We start from the raw sequence: 12,140 nt of genomic DNA, 5'->3' as shown, positions 1-12,140 counted from the left end.
AATAATGCTTACCTATCCATAGAGGAAGCCAAAGGGGTAGACTGAGCAGGCTGTGTTGCTGGAAGAGTCTCTGAAGGAGCAGTCTGTGAGACTCCCTGAGTACCCTATGGATAGAAATCTACATCAAGAAGCCCCCCGAAAGAGTACTGTTCTTTTTCAAGTAACCCAGTAGTCTTCAATGTTTCCTCCCAAATCAGTTGTAAAGCTAAAAGCACTACCTTTTTAGTATTTAAAACAGCTGGCATCTAGACAGCTCTAATTTACAAAAGATTCTAGAGCAAACTGCAGTGAAGCAAATCATCATCTGGGGAGAGGTGGGGAGAGGAAGTCAGCCATCCTTTCTGCTGCTACGCGTCACTACAGTTTGCCATGCAGCCACAGTCTTACTAACAGAATGTGCAAAAGGCAAGCCAATGCAGAACACAAAGACAATTCCAATTCTCCCTAGCAAGAACACTGCAGGGAATAGGCATAAAGACAGATTCTCAAAGGCTATCAGTTGCAGTTTGCCTCTGATATGGCAACAATGTTCTACAGTACTAGCAAGAAGTGAAGTGTTAACAGGTTTTTGCCTGCAGGATGCACACTCACTTCCCAACAGAACAGCCAGTGGCAACAAGGTCCCCACATTGGCATGACATTCTGCTGTAAGAAAAAGGTCATTTGAAATATTAATTTCCAACTGAAGACAAGCATGGAAGGGATTAGTTCCCCACACACATACACTGTTGCATAATTCAAACGCCCTAAATGTATTGTTAGATTATATTCAACATATTTACCTCCAAAACCGCCTGCTGTGAGGAAGCAGATGAGGCCTGTTGTGCTAAACTCACTGTAGGCTGGGGCACTTGAACCTGTCCTAGGCTGCCCATGGGAACTAAAACATTCTGCTCCACATACGGCTGCACAACAGGAGCAAGATAGCCCGGCTGAGACATTGCATCTGTGGGTAAGGGAGGGGACAGTACAGCAGAAGGAATGCTAACAGAGGCCACAGCGGAGGAAGGTGCAACACCCGAGTCGCCTGGGTATTGAGGCGGCAGCCGAGATGGGAAACCCTGTAATAGAAATGAGGGAGTGAAGTTAGTGAATGTCAGAGCTACTGAGGAAACAAGAGTTAAAAAAAACTTATCAGTTTCAGGGGCATGTTTCAACCTTCTGTACTTGTTCAAGCACTCCCAAAGGCTACTGTCCCAGAGAAAGAGCGCAAACTGTTCACGTAGCCAAAGCTCAGCTTGCGAGTCACTGTGCTTGAATGAGCAAATTCCCACTCAAAGTTCCAAGTCTTAGGCAAAACAATATTGATCTTCCAACTCCCACAGTTGCCTATTTGGCTTAGTATTTTAAAGGCTAAGACTTCAAATTAGTTTGAGGAATTTTCAGGCTGAACAACTAGTGCTCAGAAGACATTATGCAACTGCTGCTGATTCTTGAGACCAACAGCAGAGACACTCTTGTATTCTTCCTGTCCTCTCGTGATGAGCTGACCCAGGAACATTCCTACACACTGTTTCTGTTCTACAGCACTCCTTATAACCCCAGCGCAGACATTTGTATATCTATACAGTTTTTGTTCTAGAAGAACAATCATACACTGAATCACTATTTTTGTCACTATTCAGATTGTGCAATCACTGTAAAAATGGCAGAGTAGCTGAAGCAGTCTGTGCCCAACAGTCTAACGTTTCATGACTAGCATCAGGTACTTACGTCACATTTGAGATCCATGCCATCTGACTTATTTCTATTAAATCCATGTGCCCCCTTCCCACCTCCTTTCCCCTTCCCAGACTTGTAATGAAATACTGACATTGCTGAAAATGCTGCCATTGATTTTCTTTCCAACACACATCCTCCAGTTTAAAAAAAAAAATAAAATCACAATTTTTTGTATTTTTTTCCCCCCAAGTTGACAAATCTCTTGGATATGTAGCTGTCCTCTTTCACACAGTGGTTGACCAAAGTCCTGCACTATGATTCTGTCATTTTAGACAAATTCCATTGCCAAACATGAAGAACTCAAAACACCAGGGTGTCCAAGGACGTTTTTTCCCCCCTCCTTAAAATGGTCCTTTTCCACACAACAGAATTCATCTTCGTGGCTTAATGGCTCTCTTTATGAAAAGTGAGTTGGCCAGGGCACACAGTTCAGATCTGGTACCTTAGCGGAACAGGTGAAAGTGTGGAGAAGAGCTCTGCTGGCTTGCAACAATACCTGGTAAAGAGCATCTCCAGCAGGAAGTGAAGCTTCAGCAGCTTGTCCAATGCTGACTGGCAATCCCACGGACTGGACAGCTGGCTGCAGGAGCTGCGGGAGAACCTGGCTGGGCAACTGAGCCACAGGCTGCATCAGTGTGGGAAGCTGGCTAGGGACAACGGTTGATCCTACAGGGACAGCGGTTGCCGCAGCAGTCGTTGCCAGTGTGAGCAATGGCTGATTCATGCCAGCTGCCATTGAAATGGGCAGTGACTGGAAACCTGGCTGAGCCACTGACACATGAGGAGCTGCTACGGGCAACTGAGAGACTGAGAACTGTGGAACCATGGAAGTTGGCAAGGGCTGTCCCATGGGTAGAAAGTGAGAGCCAATGGGGACTGATGGGGCAACTGAAGGCTGAGGGAGAGAAGGTGCTGCAACAGGTAATTGAGGCTCGCCTTGGATGATCGACACTGGTTGGGAAACAGGAAGCTGGGGAGGTAAAGAAAATAGAGATAGATTTTTTTTTTTTTAAAGCAGGGTTGCAGAAAGCAGAATTTTTATGCATTAGTCAAAGAAAGAATTATTCAAGTTATAGCACTCCGTTAAAGTGGGTGGGGAGCACAGTTGGCAGAGTGGCTGGGAAGTTGACTGGAGTTCCAAAAGGTCCTCAACTTTGCAACACTTCCCCTAAAGAACTCAACAGGCTCTTGAAACAGACACCCACAGAGGGTGAAAGTGCAACATTTGAATACCCTGAAGCACTGACTTGTGCATAAACAGAATCAAATTCCCCTCAATCTGTCCCCAGAGCCAAGCCTGCCTTCTTACAGGAAAGAAGTGCAAATCCTTCAACAAATCTGTCAGCTTTGGGTATGGGGACTAAAGCAACGGAGAATGAAAAGCCACTGTGCCAGCATTCAGAGAATGGCAGGGGATATGTCAATTAAAGCCAGCAAATAATGCAACTGGAAAGGCAGTTTAGATGAACAAGCAACAAAACAATTTTAAAAAACAAAATCAAGGCTCACATGTTCAAGACAGATATGAGCCAAAATGAAGTAATACTCAGTAACAGAAGCTTCTTGACCAGGAAGTAAAGGAGAAGAGCTGAGTAAGAAAGATGACGGAGTGGAGAAGGCAATCCTTTTGGTTCACTACCTAAACAAGTGAATATGTTTCACACACATAATGGTGCAGAAGATAGACATTGATGGGAAGCAGAGAAATGTCAAGTTCCTGAAAATTCATTCATAATATACCATCCATCAATATGCCTCACCATATTTTTGACAATTTAAAGATTTTTATGTATGGAAGTGCTATCCCTCCCTCAAATTACTCACAACTGCCATGTGTGAAAGAAAGGGTTTCCAACACGTTTTCCAACAAAATCAACAGTTGTAGTACACTAACAATACTATCTGGATGAATGTTTTGGAACCATTAGAAAAGATGACAAAAGTGAAAGAAGCAGTATGTTGAATTTACCAGCTGTGAAGAAGAAAGTAATCTGCTAGAAAGAAGAATTTTGTTTACCTGTGTCCCAGCTGCTGCCTGAGGCATCGGCATAATCTGTGAAGTTTGAGTTTGAGAGACAGTTTGTGTGGGAGTGGTGCCAGCAGAAACTGATGGTTGCTGCAGCTGGTACTGCCCAGGCTGTTGGGAAGAGGCTGGCTGCTGTGCATTCTGTAATAGAGAAAAGAGGCAGAAGCTATTTTTTCCCCCCAACAGAAGTTTTTTAAGCATATCCTATTTAAATTTTAGTTTTTACTCCCTCATAAGTGACACCAGCTTTTCTTCTGAATGTGCTGAGTCAATTAAGCTTTAGCAATTACTTATTAGCATTACTAATACAACTCCATTATCAGCACCAAATCTTGCAACACCATTATTTCACCTGTGAAAAAAAGAATGAAGATTCTATAAAGGAAGAAAAGGCAGTCAAGAGAAGAGGATACTGCAGAAGATAGTATTTCCAGTTAGAAGAAATTATGAGAGTGAAGTCTGCCTGTCTAGACAGTCTAACTTGCAAATCCTGACATTGAGGATTCATCCTTGAACAGACCTCTGCTGCAAGCTCAGGTGAATGTCAGGGAAGACAGACACATAAAAATAAGTATTAACATAATTCTAAAAATAAATTTCAGAAAGTCAATGAAGTTAATCTCATAGCATGTTAGACTGGGTGAGAACCAGAGGATTCCTCTCCTTTTGTCCAAAACTATGGGTTGAAGCAGGGACAGAGGTAGTCAATTGCTCTTAACGAGTCATCAAAATTCTATCCTAAAAGTATTTTAGTCCTGGGTTTAGGGACTGTGATCTTACCTGTTGAGTGTGTTGGGTAGGCTGGGACGGCACTGATGCACTGCTTGAGGCTGACTGGCCTTGCACCTGTGTCTGGAGGAGAAAAAAAAAGACAGAATCAGCCTAAACCCTATGTTTTCTGCAGCAGGCAGTTCAAATAATTTCTGCCTGGACTGACCTGGTTGGAAGAGGTTTCTAGCTGTCCTTTTGGACAACCAGTCCTTTTGGCCAAATTCCACTACAACAACCAGAACAAAGCAGAGCAATCTGGAGAAGTACTGAACTCCATTTTAAGTCTTCCAAAACAACCAATACAGAAAGTCTTTGAAACACACATGCCCCTTAACATGAGGCAGACCAGCCTAACAGCTTCTTCTTCCACTGATGATGCTTTAAGAGCAGGATGCCTTGGTATGGTAACTGGAAATAGAGGCATTAGGTTTTACCTTTACATGTGTTCTAAACGATTAGGTGGGGGGATAGAAGAGGGCTAGAAGGATATAAAACTATCTGTTAAAAAAAATAAATCAAAAATATACAGAATTCTAGACCAATAACAAAGTACTCAGTGCACGTACATGTCATGAGTTCCCTGAGTGCCACGAGAGGCATGTCAAAATACAAGCTAGAAATCATTTCCAGACTCACTACCATCCAAAGTCTACCAAGAATTGGATACTGAAGAATCTGGGGGGTCCATGTTCTAGCTTAGACGGATTTTTTTAATGAATAAGCAACAAAAAAATGGATGAGTGGCATACAAATGAATGTGGAAGATGTAGAGGAAAATGGAATGAATTTTTGGTTTTGCAGCTTATATTTTTGATCAGACCCCAGGATTTTCATTATTATTTTTGTGACCATTATATTTCTTCATCAGATACTGGGAGACAACTAGACAAAGACCTCCACACGAGTTCCCTGAGCGTGCACCACTTTGATGAACTGCCTTTGTAGGAAAAATCTGGTGCATGTGTATCATATCAGAAATATCTACTGAAATTCCTTAATGCTGTCCTCATTCAGCTTGTGGAAGCTTATTAGGAGCAAGTTTATTAAAATTACATACTCTTTTAATTATAGGAACTTTGGGAAAAGCAGACTGCCAATAAAAGAACCATTTTTTTCTTTGCTGTTTTTGAAGTTTGAGGCCCTTATTGGCTAGGATCTAAACATGTGCTATATTCCACTGTTGTAACTTCTGTTCTCATTGACTCAGTTTGTGCTTCAAATTATGATGTTTTAATGAATTAGATAAGAGATCCCAGAACCTATATTCCATAAAACAATCGTGATCCCTTATTGTGTTTTCCAGACTATTTTACATCCATCAGAATTCACCTCCTGAAGTTTAACAAAGGTGGTTTATGGAGAAACCATCCCCAAGTAACTCTCAAACTTCTTGCGTAGCAGCCTCACTCTGCAAGTTCTACACCATAGAAATTACTATCTATTAGACTAGTCATTAAAGCTCTTTCAGCTTCAATAAAACACCTTTATCTCATACAGAAAGCCTTAAATATTTAGTTCTTGATCTTACCACAAAAAGCAAAAAGATTCTCCACCAGTTCCTTTACACAAATCCCAAAGTTGCTAATACTCCAATAACTAAAATGTCAGAGCATCCCTAATTCCAAGAACAGGAGTAGTAAGAGAGAAGTCTACTTAAAGTAAATGCTCTCTTTTCACAAAAAGTTATCTTACAAAAAGTTTCAGACTACAAGTGCAGACACAATGTATACACACATAAAGCTCACAATCACAGTGTACAAATCTGTTACTGACTATTGCAAGTGCAAATACTGTACATGCTGACAGAACGCTTACCTCCAAACTAAGCTTCAAGCCTCAAATTTTGATTTTTAAAAGGACACCATATTATATAGGCTTATAGGGAAGCAATACCTACTAGCAACAGTTGTTTGTGCCACTAATTTACTACTTAGCTTGTTTAATTTCTTTAATGATCCCGCAAATACATTTCCAAAACTGTGTACACATACATAATACAGCTCCTTGCATTGATCTCTTGCCACTTTCTTCCCTCAAGCCTAGAAAAAGCTCTTGCATTTTGGACAGTCACCACATTAACCTTGTTGTTGTCTAATGAAACATTATTCATATGAAAGTTCAACTTCAAATAACACATTCTCATTAAATGGCTAAGGAACAGGAACAAAAATACAAAGCAAGTTTTACTATCACTGCTGGTTCAAACTGTGGAGAAGACATATTTCATTAAACTCACTGTTTAAAAGCCAATTTGGTACTCCAGCTATCTCTTGCCAGAAGAAAAACCAGGCCCATGAGGAACACTGACCATTTATTACCCTTAACACAAAAGCCCAACAAGTATTTCAGCCAAAGCTGAACACAGACCAAGTGGTTGCTGATGCCTCATTATTTCATTGTAACCTGGCAAGTTAGAGAACCTAGTATCCTACTGACTTGGTGGGAAGACACCCCCATGAACACTAATACTTAGAACTACATGGAGCAAGTTTAAGAACAAGGGTCCCCTTTAAGTGCAAGATATGACTTATAAAAAGCAGAGAAATTCTGGAAGGGTTTGCTCCTGTAACCTGAGGATAGAGTGCAGGTGGTCCTGATGAAAGCGAGGTGGACAAGGCCTGCTGAGTTGAGGGTCCCTGGGGGAAGCAGATGAAGAGCTGCGACTCTTGCAATACCTTCTGAGGCAGCTGAACAATGGGCAATGAGAAGTCTGAACCAAAAGCAGAAGATGACCCCCCTGTAGGGGGAGGAGACTGAAAGTCGCCAGTGTCAGAGGAAGTCAGCTGTGAGGAATCACTGGAGTATTCTGGGCTTCCTTCCAGCCAGCTCCGCCTGGCAGAGCCCCCTCTGGGACTTGCTAACTCAGGACCAAGATAGTTACACTGCTCCTCTGTCACAGGCTGAAGCCGACCATGCGACCCTATGCCTTGAGTGGATTCCTCTTGACTGGTCTCCATAGAGCTCCGGCGACTTCTGTAGACCCGCTGGGGTAAAACTGCCCCTTCTGCTGGAGCAGAAGTCGGTGTGTGCACATGGAACTCAAAGACACAGCTCGCTCTGCCATCACCACTGTGAGAGAGCACAGCTGGGGCTGAGTGCGGAACAAATACCTGGTGGAACATCATCTGAGCAGGATCTGCACTCAGAGGAGCTGAAACACTGGATAATGGAGAAAGGGGACCCATCCCAGAATCCAGCCTCAGGTTCTGAACATGTCTTGCCAGGTATGTTTGCCCCGTTTGAAAGTCGAACACAGAGCTTTGTGGAGGACCACCTTGCCCATGGTTTGACTCAGAGACCTGCTTCAAATGTTGTTCAGTCGCGTGAGAGTTATAAGCTACTTGATCATACTGCTCCGATACCTGTGATGGATAGTGCATGCCCACCAAATATACAGCTTCTGGATGCATTCTGTAGTGAGCATCCTCTGGAGGCGTTGGTCCAGATCTATAGTCACTGTGGACAGGAGCTGGCTCAAACACAGGATTAACTTGCACATGCAGAGGCTCTCCAGCGACTCTCTGAGCTGCTGTGCTCAGCATAACGAATGCCTCTGGTGTCCAATTGGTGGGACTACCACCAGGTGGGACTAAACTCTGGCCAGTCTTCAGCAATGGCTGGAAGTGGCAAGTTTGGGCTTCCAAAAATGAAGTGCTCTTGCGCCGCTGAGCAACTGCCACCTTCGGCGGGCAGACAGGTGGAGGTGAGAAAGACACCGGCCGTTCATGAACGGTTGGGAAAAATATCTGTGAATCTGGGAACGTTGGTGTTCCCCCACGCGGATGCTGAGGCTGTATTGACATGAACAAGACAAGTAATTCATACATTAAAAGTGAAAGCACATCAACATGCACAGTTCACTAGGCAGTTCTGTGAAGTAACTTTATAGAATGACTACTCAATTCATGGTCAAAAACATACAATACTCAGGAAATTTAGGTGAGTTGTAAATATCCATTAAATACATCCATGGCAAGCATAGCTACGAATGGAAACATTTGCCTGTGTTAGAGCTGCTTTTCCAGTACAATTCCAATAATTCACAAAAATAAATCAGTTTTGCTTCTGACAACATCATGAGATTTATTGTCACGGGCACTGTGATCAGTGCTTGAAAGCTAATCAAACCTCTGAGGTTATGCCATATGGGGAATATGAAAACTCAGAACTTCACAGCAGCAACAATGCAGAGCCTCTAGTTTGCCTTTGGAAGATAAAATGGCATTAAATCTTAATATTATCCAATGCAAAAAAACCCACAGTACTAGTGTCCTGTCAGGAGTGTATTCTGTATGCAGTCCAGGGAGCTAATGAGAAACCTTTTCTGAGACAAAGCTGAACTGTGTAAGATAAAACTGCAGAGCCTTTCAATTCTGCTCAGTTTGATCACCTCTTCTGATCATACTTTTTCATGTAGGAAATCAGCACTCACTGAAGCAAACCTAACTCTTGCCTGGACAATAAAACATTCACAGGTTTAGTAAAAGCAGAGTTCACAGGCAATTCCACTCTATCTGATGTACTACTTCAGATGAGGCTCATCTTATTTTAAGATTCACAGGGAAATTTTCACTGAACAGAGTTTTATGCAAGAATACCAAATAGCTTCATAGTTTTGCATTTTTTCATCTCTGCCTACATTATGCTGAGAGACAATGTATTATCAACCCTAAAGGGCAAAAAAAATTTGCAAGAGGCAGCAGCAAGTATACTGTCTTCAAGACACATGCCATTTATGACTTTTTCCAGTTGTTGTTTCCACATTGTTCTGTTTCTTCCCAGACCCGTTTTTTCTGGAAAAGCAGCAGCAAATTTCCATATTGACCAATACTAACAAGAAGGTCCGACAGGATGAAGAACTATTCCTATGTTTTGAAAATTAGTTCCACGTATTTCCATTAACAGAGAAGTGTTTCTCAAAATTTATTCCATGTAAATCAAAGCCCAAAACTGAAAACAGATTACCTTCTGTCCTGCAAGCTATCTTGCATCTGATCTTCTGAGAAACACAAAACAATGGCTTCTTCACATCAAGAAGCACCTGAAGTGGCATTTCTGATTAAAAATTACAGAGAAATCCTCAAAAGTACTCATAGTCTGAATTTCTAGTATCACTACAACAGCTAACCAAAGCGTTTAGAATAACCAGCCACAGCAACACCAAGATTTAAAAGCTGGTTGCTTTGTGCAGGGCTTAATTGACATTCAGTATTTGCTTAGGAGTTGGAAAATAAAAAGCTGGTCTTCTGAGTTAAGGGCTAAGAACTAGACTTCCCTTTACCTTCTGTCATACAACTGAGTAATTCACATTTATACTATCTTAAAATACAAAAAACAATAATCAGCCACTGTTTGATATTTAAAAGTAGTGTTTCCCAAAAAAGAGCAACATTCTAGCAGCACAGTATAAGAAATAAGGAATTAGCTCTTCATTTTCTCATTTTTAAAAATGCTCAAAGCCCAGGATGTATTTAATGATAACTTATCTTACTGTGCCAGGAGGCAAATGGTAACACATACAGGACTGACAGAGAGGGAGGGCAGGCTGGAGCGTCGATGCTTGCGTGGAGAGGCAGAGTGCATGGGCAGGACACTTTCCAGGGCTTTAGAAAGCTTTTCTGCAAAGGTTTCTTCAGGGACAGTCCGAAGGTAGAAAGGAGAAAGAGGTGCAGACAGCGCTGGTGGTGGGGTACAAGGAGCACTGAGAGGGATGCAGGACATAGAGGGAAGAGCAGGAAGGTGGGGGACACAAACTGACATGCTACGACCACGTTGAAGCTAAAGGAGGAAAACAAAAGTTAAGAATTGAACACTTAAAAAAATGAAAAACAAAACCAGCAAAAACTATAATGAGGTAGAAAAGAAATGCAGACACACAATGAGAGGCCCAATACTGACTACTATATATGTGCAAGAAGATATGAGAAATGCTGAATGAATGCCAACACACACTGGGAACAGGCTATGTACACCTCTGAGGACCCAAGTTTGCCTTTAGGTTACTGAGCAGTGTGGGAAGTTCCCTAGTACCCTTACAAGAAGGGTGTGAAAGGCAGGACAGATAGGAGAGAACATTTTGTCCAGGGCCACTGATGTGGCTCATACTGTGTATAGTCACAGCACCTGGTAGTCTAACAAATAAGAAAACCTAAACAGAAACTGATGAGCTTTCAAACATTCATTCTTAGTTTAGTGAGTGGATGTGTGTTTATACATAACACCTCACAAGTCTCTCTGCTTGGGCACCTCCCCACCTGAATTAAGTGGTCTAACTCCCTGCAGCTGGCTCTTTATTAACTGAAACATTATCTGAAAAATTTAAACATTACACAGTCTACATCATGAGTTGTAGAAAAAAGTTGGTTTCATGTGTGGAAAATTCAGTAGAATTAGTCTTAGACAAGCATTTTCCAGACACTGGGCCAATAAAAGCATCAGTATTTTGTAATCTTGCCACAGTCCCAGAAGGCCATAGGTCAAATCCAACCAAATTGGAAAAATCAGAATTAGGTTTTGGGGTGCGGTGTTTTGGGTTTTTTGTTATTGCTTTTTTGTCGTGGTCTGTTTTGTTGTGGTTTTAAGCAAATGGAAAGATGACATTTTAAAGAGGCAGTCTTCAACTGCAGGTTTTCCTTCTCTAATGGTATATGCATCTTATGGATGTAATCCACGTTTTCTTAATGTAACTGAAATCAAATACAGACATCCAGGGGAAAAAACCTCAAGATATCCAGTGGAGATCTGATTTTAAAGACTTCTGATGTGAGAAAGCTTGCTAGACCGCTCAAAAATTTGGGATATAAACACTTTACCCATAATCTTCACCTGTTCTAAGGCAGGACTAATTTCATGTCATTCCTAATTCATCTAAACTGTTCAGAAACGTCTCCAGTGATGCAGACTGTAGTACTTAACTGTCCTTGTTGGTTAGGAAAAAAAGCCTTTTGCAAACAACAATTCCATGCTGCAATTTAGGTTTATTGTTCCTTATTCTATCTGATAACAATGTTGTGATCTGATTAGCCTCCTCCTATTTTACAGTAGCCTTTACAGCTTTCTCTCTCAAACTCATCTTTCATATGCTCAGCTTAACTATTTCAGTCTTCCCTCATAAACTATGTTGTCTGTATTTGTGGTGTTTGTTTTTTTTAATCACTGTCCTCTGAATTCTCTCCCAATTCACCCTCAAATTCACTCAAGCAGGGTGTCCAGGATAGACTTACCAATGGCCAAGAGAAAAACTACTTCATGTAAGATGATGTTTGCCTTTTTCACACCAGCATGATGTTTTTGACCATGTCCAGCTTGTGGTTCGATGTAATCCGACTTTTTTTTTTTCTCAGAATTGTTGCCTAGTCATTGTTGCTCATCCTGTACTTGTATAGCTGATTATTCCTGTTTAAGCATGAACCTTGTTCTTGTCCTGATTGAACTGCATTCTATTTCTTTTTAAGGCCATTCTCCAGTTGTTGATGTATTTTTGAATCATCAGCCTGTCTTCCCAACAAACTGTTAGTAGTTCTTGTAGTGTTCTACTGTTCTGTCCCCCTCCTGGCACCACTGTCATCACCATAGAGCATGAGCACATTTTAACAGTGAACTAAGCAGCTTGACTATACCT

At 41.7% G+C, this 12,140-nt stretch overlaps 1 protein-coding gene across 16 annotated transcripts in view; it reads right to left on the bottom strand.

Annotated features, from left to right (window-relative positions):
- Nucleotides 1-12,140, bottom strand: part of WNK1 (WNK lysine deficient protein kinase 1) — a 107,319-nt gene that overhangs the window by 30,922 nt on the left and 64,257 nt on the right. For 7 of the 16 annotated variants that reach the window (XM_074583915.1, XM_074583857.1, XM_074583886.1 and 4 more), the window contains exons 9-16: nt 10,040-10,297; nt 7,882-8,310; nt 4,529-4,600; nt 3,740-3,889; nt 2,219-2,692; nt 783-1,061; nt 592-645; nt 13-104 (exon numbers count right to left, since the gene is read on the bottom strand). In XM_074583915.1, coding sequence (XP_074440016.1) covers nt 13-104; nt 592-645; nt 783-1,061; nt 2,219-2,692; nt 3,740-3,889; nt 4,529-4,600; nt 7,882-8,310; nt 10,040-10,297 — 1,808 coding nt within the window. The remainder of the gene's footprint in view (nt 1-12; nt 105-591; nt 646-782; nt 1,062-2,218; nt 2,693-3,739; nt 3,890-4,528; nt 4,601-7,881; nt 8,311-10,039; nt 10,298-12,140) is intronic. The other 9 variants (XM_074583982.1, XM_074583990.1, XM_074583998.1 and 6 more) reach the window with 6 other exon arrangements.

This window comes from Larus michahellis, chromosome 1, assembly GCF_964199755.1.
Source record: "Larus michahellis chromosome 1, bLarMic1.1, whole genome shotgun sequence".
NCBI classification, from domain to species: domain Eukaryota; kingdom Metazoa; phylum Chordata; class Aves; order Charadriiformes; family Laridae; genus Larus; species Larus michahellis.
Note: the sequence above shows the minus strand (reverse complement) of the source record. Positions and strands in the feature narration are given on the sequence as shown.